This window comes from Podarcis melisellensis (genome assembly GCF_964234715.1).
Source record: "Podarcis melisellensis genome assembly, chromosome: 3".
Lineage (NCBI taxonomy): Eukaryota > Metazoa > Chordata > Lepidosauria > Squamata > Lacertidae > Podarcis > Podarcis melisellensis.
The window spans coordinates 112,454,022-112,472,012 of NC_138530.1; the positions used below are offsets into that span (position 1 = coordinate 112,454,022).

The following is a 17,991-nucleotide window of genomic DNA, read 5'->3' on the forward strand; positions in this document are numbered from 1 at the left end:
ATAAGATGGTAGTTCCTTGCTCCAAAGGGGCTTCATCTAGAAAAAGGATGGAAACAAGGAAAGACAACTGATAAGGATTATGTGAATTTAACAGAAACAAAATTGGTTCCTTTTTAGGGTGGACTGGAACTGAAATTCCTTTTAAAATGAACTTTCCAAGCACTTCACGTTTTATCTGCAATTGTTGCTGTTTTTTTGTGTTGAATATTGTTATGTACTAAAGTTCTCAACCTGGGCAAGCAGGGGGATACTGTAGATAGTTTTCACTCAGGTCCACATCTGCAAATAAGGGATTGAAAGTGATGTTCAGTGATTGGGTAGTTACAGAAAGTCTTACAGTTGCGTTGTAGTGGAGCTCTATATAAGCAGGCTGGCTGAACCCTTCAGTTCAGTTCTGTTCTGGCCTGTGAATAAGCAAGAGCTGTTTGAAGAATCGCTATGTCGTCTGATATGTTCACCCACAACTTAACAAATATATGCTATTTGGTAATTTATGGACCTAATAGGTATCTAAAGCCATTTGCACCTAACAAAATATGTACCGGTATTTTATCAAAGCAATTGTCAAAAAGTCCATGCAGAATGTAGGCTACATACAGAAACTATAGTGATCTTTTAGGGAGCAGGCGGGGCCCATGATTTACATCAGGCACATCCAACAGGTAGATCGTGACATCTACCGACATCTGGTAGATCGCCGGCTCCCCTAAGAAAAGCTAAACACTTTGCCTGCACCCCCCAAAACAGGGACTTCCTTCTTAAAAAAAAGCTGAACAACTTTGACCTGAACCCCCAAAAAGGCGGTAGATCACTGCCCGTCTTTAACTCTGGTGAGTAGATCAGTCTCTTGGGAGTTGGTCACCCCTGATTTACATCATAGGAGCCTACACAACACAAAACACTGCTGCTGTATGTAGGTTTTATTTTATTTGTTTTTTATCTTATATTTTGGAAATGTACGTCCAGGTTTTTTCCTTGGAAATGTACGTCCAGGTTTTTGGGGGGGGGCAAGAGTGGGGCCCTAAGCTATAGCTTGTTTAGCTTATATGTAAATCCGGCACTGCCTACCTGTCAAAGTGGCCCACCAGGGTGGGGGAACCCCAAGATCCAGTCTGAGAGGCTGAAGAGGTTCCCCCACTCCTGCCTTAAGCTAATACCACTCTTCAAACCTGTCTTTCCAGTGATATATGGTTGCTGGGATGCATTCTATATGAGCTATGCACTCTGGAGCTAAGCATCCAGTTCGTACCCTTATGTTTACAGTGGTACCTCGGGTTAAGTACTTAATTCGTTCCGGAGGTCCGTTCTTAACCTGAAACTGGTCTTAACCTGAAGCACCACTTTAGCTAATGGGGCCTCCTGCTGCCGCTGTGACGCCGGTGCCTGATTTCCGTTCTTATCCTGAAGCAAAGTAGTTAACCTGAAACACTATTTTTGGCTTAGTGGATTGTGTAACCTGAAGCGTATGTAACCTGAGGTACCACTGTATTACTTCCAGGAACTGATCCAAGGCCAGTTTCTAAAAATGCAATGTTAGAATTGACCCTTCCCTTAAATCTTCACAAATACTTTTGTGGCTTGATGTAATGGCACTCATGCCATTAATATTGTAGGGACTGTTTATGATATGCTGCAAATAGAGGTTTTTTGGGGGGGAATAGAGTTTTCATTTGGAAAAGGGAAGCATTTACAGTGCAAACCTATCTGTATGTACTCAGATTGGGGGCAATACAGCATACCCACAATATTCATTTTTAGGTTTGCTGTCATGCTGTAGTAGCCTTGTACTCAGGTCTGCTTAGTGCTCTCAGCACGATGGTTTCTCTGTCACAGGCTGCTCTCCTAAAAAAGGATGGGGCTGCGGGGGTTTTTTTCTTTAAATGTTTTTTGGGGCCCTAAGCTATAGCTTGTTTTGTTGTTTAGTCGTTTAGTTGTGTCTGACTCTTCGTGACCCCATGGACCAGAGCACGCCAGGCACTCCTGTCTTCCATTGCCTCCCGCAGTTTGGTCAAACTCATACTGGTAGCTCCGAGAAAACTGTCCAACCATCTCATCCTCTGTCGTCCCCTTCTCCTTGTGCCCTCCATCTTTCCAACATCAGGGTCTCTTCCAGGGAGTCTTCTCTTCTCATGAGGTGGCCAAAGTATTGGAGCCTCAGCTTCAGGATCTGTCCTTCCAGTGAGCACTCGGGGCCGATTTCCTTAAGAATGAAGAGGTTTGATCTTCTTGCAGTCCGTGGGGCTCTCAAAAGTCTCCTCCAGCACCATAATTCAAAAGCATCAATTCTTCGGCGATCAGCCTTCTTTATGGTCCAGCTCTCACTTCCATACATCACTATTGGGAAAACCATAGCTTTAACTATACATGATGCCTCTGCTTTTTAAGATGCTGTCTAGGTTTGTCATTGCTTTTCTACCAAGAAGCAGGCATCTTTTAATTTCGTGACTGCTGCCACCATCTGCAGCAGTGGCGTAGCGTGGGGGGTGTAGGGGGGGCCGTCCGCACCGGGCGCAACATATGGGGGGGGCGCGCTCGCACTCGAGTGCTAAAATCCACGGGTAAGGGGGCGCAAATTACTTGCCTTGCCCCGTATGCTGACAACCCACGCTACGCCACTGATCTGCAGTGAGTTATTCAAGCTCCTTTGCCACGGCAAGGCAGTGATCCATGAAGGGGACAGCTTGTTTAGCTTTGCATTATGGTGCTGGGGGAGACCCACGGACTGCAAGAAGATCAAACCTATCCATTCTTAAGGAAATCATCCCTGAGTGCTCACTGGAAGGACAGATCCTGAAGCTGAGGCTCTAATACTTTGGCCACCTCATGAGAAGAGAAGACTCCCTGGAAAAGACCCTGATGTTGGGAAAGATGGAGGGCACAAGGAGAAGGGGACGACAGAGGACGGGATGGATGGACAGTGTTGTCGAAGCTACCAGCATAAGTTTGACCAAACTGCGGGAGGCAGGGGAAGACAGGAGTGCCTGGCGTGCTCTGGTCCAGGGGGTCACGAAGAGTCTCTACAGTGTTTCCCAACCTTGGGTCTGCAACTGCTTTTGGACTACAATTCCCATCATCCCTGACCACTGGTCTTGCTAGCTAGGGATGATGGGAGTTGTAGTCGTCCAAAAAGAGCTGAAGACCCAACGTTGGGAAACAGTGGACTAAACAACAAGAAATCCGGCACTGCCTAGGGATGCTGCGCCTGGGGGGGGAAAGGAAAAGCTCCGCCCGCCCTGCCCTTTGGCCGAGCGGAGCCGCGCCCTGCCGGTGGAGGGTAGGCGGGACGGGACCTTTCTCCTCTCCGCAGACCAAGCCGGGCGGGCTTGCGGAGTCCCGGTAGGTGAAGGCGCTGGCGGGGTCGTGGGCGCGAGGAGCCTCGTTGCAACGCCTCCGGTTGCAAAGACCCACATTTGGCCCGAGGAAGAAGCGCGGGGAGCGCAGCGTCTCCTCATAAACGGGATGAGGGAAGAGGCGCGCTCGGCGTTGCTCCTCCTTTGTCCGCGCCGCTCCTTGCTTTTCTCCCTCCCCAAAGCGGGACAGGACGTGGGCCAAACTCAGGCCAGCACAGCAACAAAGCCGTTGCATGAGATCCGGAGAGCTGTGAGAATATTTTTTTTTTAAAAAAACCAACACCCGAGTCGTGTCTTGTGCGCAACGTCCGAACAGACGGACACGCGGAACGTTGTTTTTACACGGGAGGCGCCCAAGGCCGGCGACAAGCCCTTCCACCCAAATAGTCCCCTTTCTCCAATCCCCACATACACTGTACATTCTTTTCCTTCGGAAATCTAATATATGGGACAAAACTTGTGATCTTTAAAAAAAAAATAGTTTAAAATATTCATACATATTTTCAGGGATGAAACTAGGCTTTTTGTCACCCGATCAAAGACCCAGTTTGGCACACACACACACATAATGCATGTTATCGTACGTGTACATACATACATACATGCAAACACACACACAGCTCAATATATTTATTCGTAAAGGGCATAAACAGTAGGCGATATATTATTTAAACACAAAGGAATCCTAAGAATTATGGTGACTGTATGATCAAAGGGAAAATGAGCACCCCTTTCAGTAAAAGCCCGGTCTTGGCTGGGGAGGGCAGCGTATAAATCAAATTCTTATTTTTATTATTGTTGTTGTTAAAAGTAGAGCTTCCATGTGCAGCAGTTGTCTATCTGAGCTTGGGTTTTGAATTGGATTTTTTGTTCACAGGATCATTAAAAGATTTCCGTAAGATCGGTCAAGACCCTCCGGTTTCCTTTTAAAATGAATTTATTTATTTATTTTGTCTCTCTGAGGCTTTTTGCCACCCACCCCTCTTCTTGGTTCTGTGCAAACCCTTTCAAGGAGTTTTGACGTGTAACTTGACTCCCGAGTAAGCTTCAACAAGAGTCGCTTTCAATTTTATTTTTGTTTGATTGCTCATTTAAGGTTCCATGTAAGGTGAAGAAATGTTTTTTTGAGATACTAAAGTAGAAAGTGCCCGTCCATTACAATCCTAATTCAGTCAGGCTGACCAGTGCTTGCTAGGGAACTGCCTCTGGCAGGAAAAAGTGCTCACACACCCCTTACTTTCCTGTGTGTAGATCATGTAAAATAAAAGGAATCAACCTTCGCTTTTAAACACATTCAAAGTTGTGAAAGGATCATAGAATCGTAGAATTGTAGAGTTCATCCAGAATAGCTCCTATTGCCAGCTTTTAGCTGAATCCGTTATTGTCAGTATACAAATAGATAATGCAACACATTTCATTAGGCAGAGTGAAAAAGTATCTAAATCACAGGTTCCTACAGCCAAGATTGGTTGTATAGTCAAAGCTATGGTTTTCCCAGTAGTGATTCATGGAAGTGAGAGCTGGACCAGAAAGAAGGCTGATCGCTGAAGAATTGATGCTTTTGAATTATGGTGCTGGAGGAGACTCTTGAGAGTCCCATGGACTGCAAGAACATCAAACGCATCCATTCTGAAGGAAATCAGCCCTGAGTGCTCACTGGAAGGACAGATCCTGAAGCTGAGGCTCCAATACTTTGGCCACCTCATGAGAAGAGAAGACTCCCTGGAAAAGACCCTGATGTTGGGAAAGATGAAGGGCACAAGGAGAAGGGGACGACAGAGGACGAGATGGTTGGACAGTGTTCTCGAAGCTACCAGCATGAGTTTGACCAAACTGCTGGAGGCAGTGAAAGACAGGAGTGCCTGACATGCTCTGGTCCAGAGGGTCACGAAGAGTCAGACACGAATAAACGACTAAACAAGCGGCAACTCTCCATTTACGCAGGGGTTATGTTCCGAGGCATTGCACGTTTAAGTGAAATCACGTCTATTTGGAACACCATTGAAAAAGCGTGCAAACAGCACAATTGCTGTCTGCAGACTTCCTTGCTCAAACTCCCGCTCTCCACCGGCCTCAAAGGTTTGTGCAAGGGCTCCTGGGATTGCTAGGCACTATTTTCACTCCATTTTTGCCGTTTCCGTACTCTTTTGTGGCCATTTTTGGCCCTTTTCATGCCACTTCTGGGTTCACGGCAATGCAGGTGAGCATGGTTGTGCGTGCCTTGAATGCATGTAAATGTGGAGTTGCTTGTATACATATTTTAATGTATTTAATATTCACAAAGGTATTATTATTAATAATAATAATATTAATATTTAACATGGAAGTTGGTGAGTGAGTAGGGTTTCAACATCAGGAGGAATCAACTAGTTTCATAACGGAACCCAAGTCTAATATGTTTACTATTTTATTGCTTTCAAGGAGAGCGTTCTGAAGAGGAAGGGGAAAGTGCAATCTGTCAAAGATCTGTAGAGACGCCTGCAAATAGTAGAGCAATTTGGTAACCATGGAGAAATACAGCGTGCTGGCGATACTTGGAGAAGGATCATTTGGGAGAGTTCTTTTGGTCTGTCATAAAAACAAAAATCAGAAATATGCAATGAAGGAAATAAGGCTTCCTAAGGTAACTTTCATCCAAATGCTATCAGAACCCAAAAATATTCTTAGCTTGTGCTAAAGAGGTCAAAACAAGGGACATCTTAACTGGATTTTCCACATGCCAGATAGGTAACATTCTGTCTCTGGAAGTGAGGAAAACCCCAATATCATATCCCTACAGGCCTAGAAAGTTCTTAGAAAATACAAAATTGTATTTAACTTAAACCGTCTGCACTATATTTAACATACTGATCCAGCTATAGTTAGCCGTGGTTATGGCTGCGATTCGGTAAATACTAACAGCACAGTCTCAACCAGGATTACAGTCTTATTAGTCTTATCTCATTAATGTGCCATTTGTTTCAAGTTAGTTGTGCTGTTGTTTCAGTTATGACTAATTTTAGCTGGATTGGGGCCACAATTCAAAGATCAGCAGAACCTTTATTTTTGTGGAAGGCTTTTGGGTTATTGGACTGTATTGTAGATTATATATTTTGCCTTTAAGTTGCTTGCCCATTAAATTAGTGCGTATTGTAACTACATTTCTACACTTTTAAAACTATTTTAATCTAAATTATTATATTATTTCAATTGTACCCATTTCCACCGAGCTGGAATATATATGGTACACAATAGCTCTTTAAGTCTCTTACCCCAGTCATAAAACGGCAGACTTAACTTGACTGTTACATCTTCTACAATAACCACTTGGGTTGAGGCTGTTACAGATCTCTAATTGGAAATATTTCCATGGTCAGAGAGCTCAGCAGTGCTGGCCTATGATTAAAGATTAAAACAAATTGAAGTCTGGTAAATGTTTTCTAGATATCTTAATTTGTTCCATATTATTGCAATAACTATACAGTATATTTTTATTTACTAACTAGCAATATATTTGTAGTCTGTCTTTGGTGCAGAGAAGTCCTGGAACGAATCTATTTTATTAGCTAAAATGAAGCATCCAAATATTGTCGCCTATTTGGAGTCGTTTGAAGGTAAATATGGATGTTTAAAAACAGTTTTTTGTATTATTAATTTTGCAGAAGCAGAGCTTGCTTTGTACCTGTCCTATTGGTGCAGCCTTAAAAAATAGCATAATAGTAATATATTTTGCATAATAGTATCTCTACTAATAAATCTGAAATTCTCTGTACATTAGCTGATGGACATCTTTACATAGTGATGGAATATTGTGACGATGGAGATCTAATGCAAAAGATTAAACTTCAGAAAGGAAAGTTGTTTCCTGAAGATACGGTAAGAATACAATAAATACATCAGGTTATAACCGAGCACCTTTTGGATATATTCATTTTCTGGCCTGCTTTAGGCTTCCAATGAGCTTCTGCCCCCTGGCATAGAATTGGAATTAAATCTACAGTTCCGCCTGGATCAAAAAACACATAAAGAGGATGCATACTGACTGTAGGTGCATTAGTGCGGCATTCTCTCATACTTGCAACAGGCTTGCCAAACAGGTTCGCCATTGCTGATCTAGTTAGTTGGTTAGTTAAACTTAATATGCTGCTTTTCCATGGTAGATGTTATTCCATATGCCAAAAGAGAAGTGAATATTTTTAAAAGTATAACTGGAGATAATAATCACAGAATGAGATGCATAGTTTTAGAACAGAGAAATAAAATAAGCAAGAATTTTTCTTGCCCAGCTTCTATAGTCCTTGTTACAGTGTTTGTCCTCTAGTTTCCTTTGTCTTATTCACGATTATACAAGTAGAATATAAGCCCATGTGCCATATACAAGTAGAATACAAGCCCATGTGTATAGTTTGTGTTTTGTGTGTATAGTTTGTGTTTTGTTTTTACATTTTAGTGTATTTTTGGTCTCTGTGGAAGCTGCCCAGAGTGGCTGGGGAAACCCAGCCAGATGGGCGGGGTACAAATAAATTATTATTATTATTATTATTATTATTATTATTATTATTATTATTATTATTTTCTCCTGTCCCCACAGATACTTAATTGGTTTGCACAGATATGCCTGGGTCTGAAATACATTCATGACAAACGTGTCTTGCACAGAGACATCAAGTCAAAGGTAAGTGGACCCCATTTAATGATGGTTTTTAATATTATATATATATATATATATATATATATATATATATATATATATATATATATATATATATAAAATTAATAATAACATGAAACAACACAAACAACAAATAATGGGTATTGGTCACCAGATACCAAGCAAAATACTGCCATGATGTGTATAAGGCAGAAAATTATAGCAGCATGTTAAATGAAATAGCCAAGCTAAACAGATGTATGAGTTACTGGGGGAATAACTGTTATTATAAAATTACCACCAGTCCTTTCGTACTTAGAAATACAAAAATCCTAAGGCTAGGTCTTTCATAAAATTCGGTGGGTTTGTATTTCTTTACTTGTCGGCTTATAAATACTTACATCTTGCCTTTCTTCATTAAGAAGGGTCTATCCCACGGCATTTGGCCAAATGGGGGCCATGTTATGGATTCCATTTTATTGGGAATATTATTCTGTGAAGTAGGGTGCTGCTGCAGATGTGTACCTGATTTAATTAGACAGATGACTTAACCCCACGTACATCCTCCTCCAAGCTGTTGTTAGCCCTGGGAGAGAAGCTTCCATTGCAATCCTACATGGGGTCTACAAAATGGATGAAAACATTTAATATGTGTGGTATTTATGGTGGCACTGTGGGTTAAACCACAGAGCCTAGGACTTGCCGATCAGAAGGTCGGCAGTTCAAATCCCCGTGACGGGGTGAGCTCCTGTTGCTTGGTCCCTGCTCCTGCCAACCTAACAGTTTGAAAGCACGTCAAAGTGCAAGTAGATAAATAGGTACCGCTCTGGCGGGAAGGTAAACATGTTTCTGTGCGCTGCTCTGGTTCGCCAGAAGCAGCTTAGTCATGCTGGCCACATGACCCGGAAGCTGTACGCCGGCTCCCTCGGCCAATAAAGCGAGATGAGCGCCGCAACCCCAGAGTCGGCCACAACTGGACCTAATGGTCAGGGGTCCCTTTAACTTTTTAAAACAGCTAATTCTGTGTCAGCTTTTTTCTAATTCTGTTGGTGTTCATTTGGCTTTTGCTCGTCAGGGAGCGTAGAATCCCAACTAACCTTACAGCAGAGTGCTGATTGACTTCTGATTTAATAATATAGACACTGACATAGAGAGTGATAAGTTTCTCCCTTTCTCTCTCTCTCTCTCTCTCTCTCTCTCTCTCTCTCTCTCTCTCTCTGTAAATGGACTCTCTTTCCTATTTCGTAATGCAGAACATATTCCTCACACAAAATGGGAAAGTAAAACTGGGAGATTTTGGGTCTGCACTTCTTCTTTCCAGGCAAGTCCATATCATACTGAGGCTGGGGGATTTTTGAAAATTAGTTGCTATCTGTTGTAGAAATGTTAGTCTCTTCCTAATATTACTCGTGTTTGGTTCTTTTTTTTGAGCAGCCCAGAGGCGTATGCTTGTTCCTATGTGGGAACCCCTTATTATGTGCCTCCAGAAATTTGGGAAAACACACCCTACAACAATAAAAGGTAAGAATTAATCAGAATCTCTAGCAGCACTTACTTTAATATTGGGTTTAATACTAGATAAACAATGCAAAAATCAATTTATGTATAGCCTAGAGCCATTCCTCTGATTCTTCTGAAGTCCTGTGAGTTGCTACCGACTAAGGGAATTGAAGTTACAATATATTTCACAACAACTATGCATAGTCACAGACAGGTATATAATTGCAATGTTGAGGTTCCCATTGGATTGTCATAAATCTTGGCTAACGTAGCAATGATAGCTATGATGCCAAGTGTGGAAAAGGTAAAGATGCAGATGCAAAGGAACGGTTGGAGGCCTTAAAATTGTTGGGCAAGCAGGGTTCGTATTCAAGCCCTGCTGGAACTGGTTCCTATTAGGAGCTCCCAGTTGGAGCACCAATCAGCTGATTGGCCACACTCAAGTTGCAGTATGAACCTGATTCAAATGGGGCTTAAAGCCACCACTGATCAGCTGATTGGTCTCACTTGGTTCAGCTGGGGAAACACCTTGTTGAGTTCAGGCTTCCTTGTAGCCGAAGAATGGGTCAACTGACGTCATTGTGACATCATTTGATTGACAGGTAAGTGGCCTGGCCTACCTGCAGGGCCATATTTAGGTTTGATGAGGCTCTAAGCTACTGAAGGTAATGGGGCCCTTTATGTGTCCAGCTGTCCTTTGTCAACAACCAATTGTCGCTGTTTTTTGTGCTGAATATATGCTATATGGTAATTTATGGACCTAATAGGTATCTAAAGCCATTTGCACATGACAAAATATGTATTTTATCAGAGTAATTGTTGAAAAGTCCATGCAGAATGTAGGCACCCTATATATAGAAATGAGCAAACCAGTGATATTTTAGGGAGCAGGCTAGCAGGCGGGACCCATGACTTACATCATAGGAGTCTATACAAAACACTGTTGCTGTATGTAGGTTTTATTATTTGTTTTTTATCTTATATTTTGGAAATGTACGTCCAGGTTTTTTTCTTTAGGTTTTTTTGGGGGGGCAAGAGAGTGGGGCCCTAAGCTATAGCTTGTTTAGCTTATACGTAAATATCACTCTTCAAACCTGTCTTTCCAGTGATATATGGTCGCTGGGATGCATTCTATATGAGCTGTGCACTCTTAAACATCCAGTAAGTACCCTTCCTTATGTTTATCACTTCCAGGAACTGATCCAAGGCCAGTTTCTAAAAATGCAATGTGAAAATTGACCCTTCCCTTAAATCTTCACAAATACTTTTGTGGCTTGATGTAATGGCATGCATGCCATTAATATTGTAGGGACTGTTTATGATATGCTGCAAATAGAGTTTTCGGGGGGGGGAATAGAGTTTTCGTTTGGAAAGGGTAAGCATTTACAGTGCAAACCTATCTGTATGTACTCAGATTGTGGTCAATACAGCATACCCACAAGATGTGTTTTTAGGATTGCTGTCATGCTGTAAGTAATAGTCTTGTACTCAGGTCTGCTGAGTGCTCTCACTGCTGTGATGGGGTGAGGGTGCTGGAATGCCAGTCTTGGGGCCGGTATTAATGCCAAAAAATCAAAAAGAAATGATATTTATTGCTGTTCCATAATACAGTGCACAGCTCCCCTAGCAGCAGACTCAAAGAATGATATTTCTGAAGATTTGTAGACTGGTCAGTTTATGTAGAATGTAGCGCTAGGTCTTTGGCATGCCTTTGTATGAAGATAATGATTAATTTGTATACAGCAGCTAGATCTAGGAGGCATTTTAGTAAATATTTAATGCAAGTAAAACCATTTGCTTTCCCCCACATATCTGTTCAATTTAGTTTCAGGCCAATAGCTGGAAACATCTTATCCTTAAGATATGTAAAGGATACTACAACCCACTTCCACCTCATTACACTTATGAACTTCAGTATTTGATAAAACAAATGTTTAAAAAGAATCCCAAGAACCGTCCATCAGCTACCACGATTCTTGCAAGAAGCTGTCTGGCAAAGTGTATTAGAAATCTTGCTTCAGCGGAGGTACTATTTTGACTTAAGAAAACTGAGCATACGTTTTTGTAGACAGAAAATGATCTTTTCATATTATGGTTTCAGTGAGATTATTATTTAATTACATCATTCACACACACACATATGTGTGTATGGAAATATGGAATTTTTTTATTTGAATGCATTTACCAGATAAGTGAAGGATTGACCTTGTTCCCATGTGATTATCTTTGGGTTCTGCTTTTTGAATGATCACTGTGACATATGCCATATTTTCCTTTATTTTTAAGTTAATTACACCAAGGAGTTTGGACCTCTTGCCAGAAACTAGGATTCTCTTTCATAGCATGAAATATAATTGTGGAGCAGTTGTTCACAAGTATGCTAAGATATTTGTTCACTTAAGATAGCAAAATAAAGATACGTACTAGTGTGCATTTTGTTCCATTATGAATACTGTTCTTCAACCCTTTAAAGGAGCAAGCGAAACATGCAAGGAGCAAGAGTTGCGATTCAGAATCAGAAGCCATTGCCAAGGGTTTCTGTGAAATGGGATTGGAGAAAGCAGGTGAGGATACATAAACAACCATGAAGTTCTAAAGTCATCTATTAACTGACATTTGAGCCAAGTTCTGACATGGTTATCATGGGGCTTACTTACATTAGTGGTTATGAATTACTTCTCTGAGACTACAATCCTATACATAACTTCCCTGGGAATAAGTTCCATTGAACTGATTGGGTCTTACTTTTGAGTAGACATGCAAAGAATTGTGCTGAGATTTTTGTGAATGCTATTGCCAACAGTGCCAAATACAAGAAATATGCCGGAGGGAAGACTGAATTTAAAGTATTTTGATGTGTGTTTTTAAAAAAATTCCAAATAAAAAAATAGACACTATAACTTGGGTCAGATGATACAATATCTGTAATCCTGTGTTAAGGAAATATATTGGTGGTGGGGGTTGAAACCTGGGAACAACTGTAAACACTCCTAATGGATTTTAATAAAACATTTCATTAGGGAAGGGTGAGGCCTCCCTGGAAGCTGGTTTACCAAACCCTCACAGACAACAGTGGGAAAAGGGAAGATCCAGTAGTGTCATCAAAATTCTGGGAAATGCATCTTTACTTACTTCCAGTATTACAAGCAAGGAGGATACAAGTAAGATAAGATTCAGTATATTTGTTTGTGTTGTTTGCAGTGGTCAGGGATGATGGGAATTGTAGTCCCAAAACAGCTGGAGGGCCAAATTTGGCCACCACTGCTCTCTCTCTCTTTTTTTAAAAAGATATTTATTAAAGTTTCAAAAAAGGTTACAAAATAAGAAAAAGAAGGGGGGAAAAAGAAAAAATGCAAAGTACAGAAAAATAAAAAACAGTTAAAAACAAATCAATCTTTTCATGTCTTGTCTTTCATTTCTTTTCATGTCTTGTCTTGTTTCCCTGACCTCCTCACACTTCCTTTTTTTTGTATTCCAGTTCAGTTAGTTAATTCAGCAAATCCTTTCCCTCCTTGTTTTTATCTTAATCCTTTACCTTGATATATTATAACTTTGCATTCTCACCTAATAACAATCCATTTTTACATACTCCTTTATAACGTTGCTGCTAAAACCACTTCACTTCATTCCGACATCATTCTAACATTCACTAATTTTGCAGTATTTATGTAAGTAGTCTTTAAATTTCTTCCAATCTTCTTCCACCGACTCTTCTCCCTGGTCTCGGATTCTGCCGGTCATTTCCGCCAGTTCCATATAGTCCATCACCTTCATCTGCCATTCTTCCCGGGTGGCTGGCCACCACTGCTCTCAATTGTTGCTTTTCTTTTTGGCGACTTGGTGTGGGTTACTGTCTCAACATTGTAATGTCTTATTATTTGTGTGAAAAGGTGGTGATGTAAGAAGATATGATGAAAATGTCACACGAAAGCAGTGGACCAAGGAGCCTCCGGAAACCTTGATGAATATTCTTCGCAATGCTGACGTTAGCTTAGCTTTTAAAACATACACAATCTGCAAAGGAGGTAAACTATACTGGTAGCAGGGGTGTGATACACAATATGGGTTAAATTGCTGGTCAGGGCTCCAATCCATAGATCAAGGATAAGGAACCTTTTAGGCCTGGTGAACTGGATTGCTGTCTGTTCTTCCACTCCCACAGTTCAACTTCAACAGTTGGGCTAGACAAGCCACTTGTCAATTCACCTGGCATTATATGCCCTGCCCACCTGTCAGATTCGCTTCTGCAGCCTCTTCCCAAGTACCTGACAGCCAGCTGATGGTTAGGCCCTTCAGAATCGCAGTGTAGGGGGCTTCGCCTTAAGTTTTAAAAAAATTACAAGGCAAAATTAGACAAGATCAGCCTAGTGCCAGTGGTGGATAGGTCTGGATGTAACGGTGTATATTTAAAAATAAAGGGTTGTATCCATCAAAGTTATCCATTTCACACAAAGACTTCTTGTGTAAGGAACTTTCCCTCCCTCTACCCCCTCTGGTAAAAGTAAAGGGACCCCTGACCGTTAAGTCCAGTCGTAAACGACTCTGGGGTTGCGGCGCTCATCTCGCTTTACTGGCCGAGGGAGCCGGTGTACAGCTTCTGGGTCATGTGGCCAGCATAACTAAGCCACTTCTGGTGAAAGCAGAGCAGCGCACGGAAACGCCGTTTACCTTCCCGCCGGAGTGGTACCTATTTATCTACTTGCACTTTGACGTGCTTTCGAATTGCTAGGTTAGCAGGAGCTGGGACCAAGCAACGGGAGCTCACCCCATCGTGGGGATTCGAACTGCCAACCTGATCGGCAAGCCCTAGGCTCTGAGCAGGTATGCAAGGGGTGTGCAAGAAGAGATGAGGGAGGGAAAGTTTAATTGCAAAAAACCTTGCACATATGGGACAACCTTTTGGATACAACCCCCCCAAAAAAATCTCAGATAATGGTTATAAAGAGGAGGAAAGCAACAGGGAGTTCTTTGTCATTGACACAAAAGCTTTCACCTCTTAATGAGATAGACTTTTACAGGAACAAAACAGGAAATGAAATGGAAACATGAAGTAATGATGGAGTAAAATACATTGTTCTCATATTGAACTTAATACTGAAGCTGTTTAATTATTGGAGGGACAGGACTGATAATTCCTGTTTTCATTTTGCCCATGTTAAAGGTTCCGATGACCTTCTGAGAGGACCACTTACTGAAGATATCAAAACATCTGATGAACCAGATGGTGAAAGTATTATGGAGGATGTAGAGAGACTTGAACCTAGATCAGATGACGAGGACACGTATGTTCAAATACAATTTGAAAGCTTTATTCTTGGAGGTTTTTTTCCATATCTTGAAACAACAGCTCCAAAAGAAACATTCCTTATCTAAAACCCAGCTATCTATACTTTTGTATCATTTTCTAACATCACTTGTTTTTGAAGTTGCAGCAGTGCTAAGAAGCACCATCTTGAGGAGTTTCTGTATGTGAAACTTTAGATCCTGCCTTCTACTTGCAGTCACCCTCTCCATTTGTTCAGCCACTTTTAGAATTTGGGGGATATTTTAGAATGAATTGCCAGTATTGGAAGCCTATGGGTTATGCAAATCTATGTTTGTTACATGGCCACTGGTTCATGTGGTCTCTAGAATCCAAATACGCCAACGGTGGAGAGAAGTGTCAGCCATTTGCAAGTTATGTTCTATGTCTATAAACATATTGAAGAATATTCAGAACAGAATGATAAAGCTGATATGAGATACATGAGTGTTTTGTGAAGGAGGAACCAGGAATATTTAAGTGGAGGACATCATAAGGTAAAGGGACCCCTGACCATTAGGTCCAGTCATGGCCGACTCTGGGGTTGCGGCGCTCATCTCGCTTTATTGGCCGAGGGAGCCGGCGTACAGCTTCCGGGTCATGTGGCCAGCATGACTAAGCCACTTCTGGCGAACCAGAGCAGCGCACAGAAACACCATTTACCTTCCCGCCGGAGCGGTACCTATTTATCTACTTGCACTTTGACATGCTTTCGAACTGCTAGGTTGGCAGGAGCAGGGACCAAGCAACGGGAGCTCACCCCGTCGCAGGGATTCGAACCGCCAACCTTCTGATTGGCAAGTCCTAGGCTCTGTGGTTTAACCCATAGCGCCACCTGGGTCCCCGGAGGACATCATAGTAATTTCCAAAATCTAAAACGCTGCATTGAGGAACAAAAAACCCCCACCCAACTCTAGCAAGTCCTTATTAAAGAAGTGCTGTGTACACCAAGGATGGATACTTCCTCATAATGTTAATACAACTTCCATCATGGCTGATCCCTGTCTATGTTGGCTGGGATTGGCAGGATTTGAAGTCCATCAACATCAAGAGGGTATTTATACTGAATTGAAACAGCTTAAGTTTGGATAGTTAGAAAAATAACATGGATTGGACATCATAACAAATTGTTCTGGAAAAATGCTAGAATCTACAGGACTGCTTTTATGGGTATAATATATTATGTGGACACCTTTAACTCTTTGGAGGTCATTGCAGTAAAGTAGAGGCCCTTCCATTTCTTTAGTCCAATTATTTTATTTAAACTATGTTAAAATTTGGCTCTTTCGCTTTCATTTTGTAGGGATTTTGAAGCAGATGATGATCCAGACTGGGTTTTTGAATTAAAAAGGATGACCAAAATGGAGAGAGAATAAATAATTGAATAATGGAGGAAGTGAAGAAACTGGTACCATCAGATAACCAAATGTCTCGATGCAAAAAATGTTCCTCAACAATTCAAAAGTTCTGCATATGCATACTAGTTACAGCGATTCTGGATTAAATTCTTTGGACACCAGTGTACTGGCTAAGCTTTTGTATTTTGGGGTGGTAGAGAAGTATAGCACTTTCAGAATAAATGTGAACATTCATCTTCCTAAGGTGTTGTTTTGTGTACTTCCTATATGAAGGTGGAGTGGGTTTTTTTGTTACTGTGTTATATATTTTGTGTTTTTATACTGTAAATCTTTGGATAAAGGGTCCTATATAAATGTAATAAATAATCTAAATAGTAATCCAAATGCACAAGCTGGTAAAGGCAATTTTAGCCTTCTAGCTGAGTTAACCCTGTACATTTAAATTTTATTTCTTAAGGTGCCAAAAACACTGGGTAGTATTCAACCAAGTTTTACCCAGTATAATTAAGGAACATGACTAAGTTAGGTCCACTGCTTTCAATGAAACAACTCTGCATAAAATTTAGTTGAACACCATCCACTCTACCACCTTTGTTTACTAAGTTCTTCGGAGAGGTCCCATTGGAACTGAAATTTATTTGAGAAGTAGACCGATGGAAGGATAAACACTACTTTCAAACTCCTTTCTGTTCACATGTACCTGTGCCTAAGCTAACCTCAGTGAGGCTTACTTCAAAGCACACATGCATATGCTTGCCCTGTTGGTCTGTTCAAGAAAGTTATGCCTATAGATCCCAAAAGGCATGTTCCTGTATGTCCAAAACTTTACTGGAATGCTAAGCAAGAACATAATTTGCACACGCACCCTAAATATTTCTTATTTTCACAATAATTCCTTTTGGTACAGTTGCTTTTTTAATGGAACATAGTTGATTCATATAGATGCTATTGGTGTTTTTGTTGTTATTCACCCCCCTGGCTTGGCGCCCTGTGCGGGGAAGCTGTTCTTATCACCCTAAATCCGATGCTGAGGAGATTGTGCCCTCAAAAGTTGGGGAATGTCAAGCATGCTAGGTTCTCAGGAGCTGGACCCTTCATGCTTTTTTACTTGCCCTAGTGTGCTTTGAATTGTCTCAAAGGGCTAGTTAACACGTCGAAAGTGTCACACAGTTTAAAGGAACGTCGATTCCCCCACCCCCATGAAGTCAATAGAAGCGGCCAATATTGTCTCAACAGGTGTAGTAGGGGTGTGTGTCAGTATTTATTCTTGCCACGAGAGATTTAATTTTCTTGGGCTCCATGATCACTGCAGATGGTGACAGCAGTCACCAAATTAAAAGACGCCTGCTTCTTGGGAGAAAAGCGATGACAAACCTAGACAGCATCTTAAAAAGAAGAGACATCACCTTGCCGACAAAGGCCCATACAGTAATACCTCGGGTTGAAGTTGCTTCAGGTTGAGCGCTTTTGGGTTGTGCTCTGCGGCGACCCGTAAATAACGGAACACGTTACTTTCGGGTTTCACCGCTTGCGCATATGCAGACTGTAAAAATGACGTCATGTGCAGAAGTGGCAAATCCCAACATGCGCAGGCGCAAGTTGCGTTCGCTTCAGGGTGAGAACGGGGTTCCAGAACGGATCCCGTTTGTATCCAGAGGTACCACTGTATAGTTAAAGCCATGGTTTTCCCAGTAGTGATGTAGGGAAGTGAGAGCTGAACCATAAAGAAGGCTGATTGCCGAAGAATTGGTGCTTTTGAATTCTGGTGTTGGAGGAGACTCTTGAGAGTCCCATGGACGGCAAGAAGATCAAACCGATCCATTCTGAAGGAAATCAGCCCTGAGTGCTCAC

At 41.6% G+C, this 17,991-nt stretch overlaps 1 protein-coding gene across 4 annotated transcripts; it reads left to right on the forward strand.

The window, feature by feature from the left end:
- The first annotated feature begins 3,253 nt into the window (after positions 1 to 3,253).
- Positions 3,254 to 16,383, forward strand: NEK3 (NIMA related kinase 3). 4 transcript variants are annotated; one of them, XM_081906397.1, is made up of 14 exons: positions 3,254 to 3,336; positions 5,772 to 5,973; positions 6,850 to 6,943; positions 7,108 to 7,205; positions 7,921 to 8,004; positions 9,234 to 9,301; positions 9,415 to 9,501; positions 10,587 to 10,641; positions 11,306 to 11,506; positions 11,954 to 12,044; positions 12,501 to 12,641; positions 13,371 to 13,505; positions 14,642 to 14,762; positions 16,086 to 16,383. In XM_081906397.1, exons 2-14 carry the CDS (start codon positions 5,857 to 5,859, stop codon positions 16,156 to 16,158), a joined length of 1,365 nt encoding a protein of 454 aa, XP_081762523.1. In that variant the 5' UTR covers positions 3,254 to 3,336; positions 5,772 to 5,856; the 3' UTR covers positions 16,159 to 16,383. The 4 variants fall into 4 exon arrangements, with proteins under 4 accessions (XP_081762523.1, XP_081762524.1, XP_081762525.1 ...); XM_081906398.1 differs by lacking the exon at positions 3,254 to 3,336 and adding an exon at positions 5,441 to 5,550; XM_081906399.1 differs by lacking the exon at positions 3,254 to 3,336 and having other exon boundaries at positions 5,842 to 5,973; positions 6,836 to 6,943.
- Positions 16,384 to 17,991: the final 1,608 nt, after the last annotated feature.

What these genes read in the sequence shown, in the direction of transcription:
- NEK3 (XM_081906397.1), top strand. Translation starts at nt 5,857, where the DNA reads ATGGAGAAATACAGCGTGCTGGCGATACTTGGAGAAGGATCATTTGGG. An exon ending in CTATTTGGAGTCGTTTGAAG is followed by an intron (nt 6,944 to 7,107) that starts GTAAATATGGAT and finishes TCTGTACATTAG; the next exon opens with CTGATGGACATCTTTACATA. An exon ending in ATACACAATCTGCAAAGGAG is followed by an intron (nt 13,506 to 14,641) that starts GTAAACTATACT and finishes CCCATGTTAAAG; the next exon opens with GTTCCGATGACCTTCTGAGA.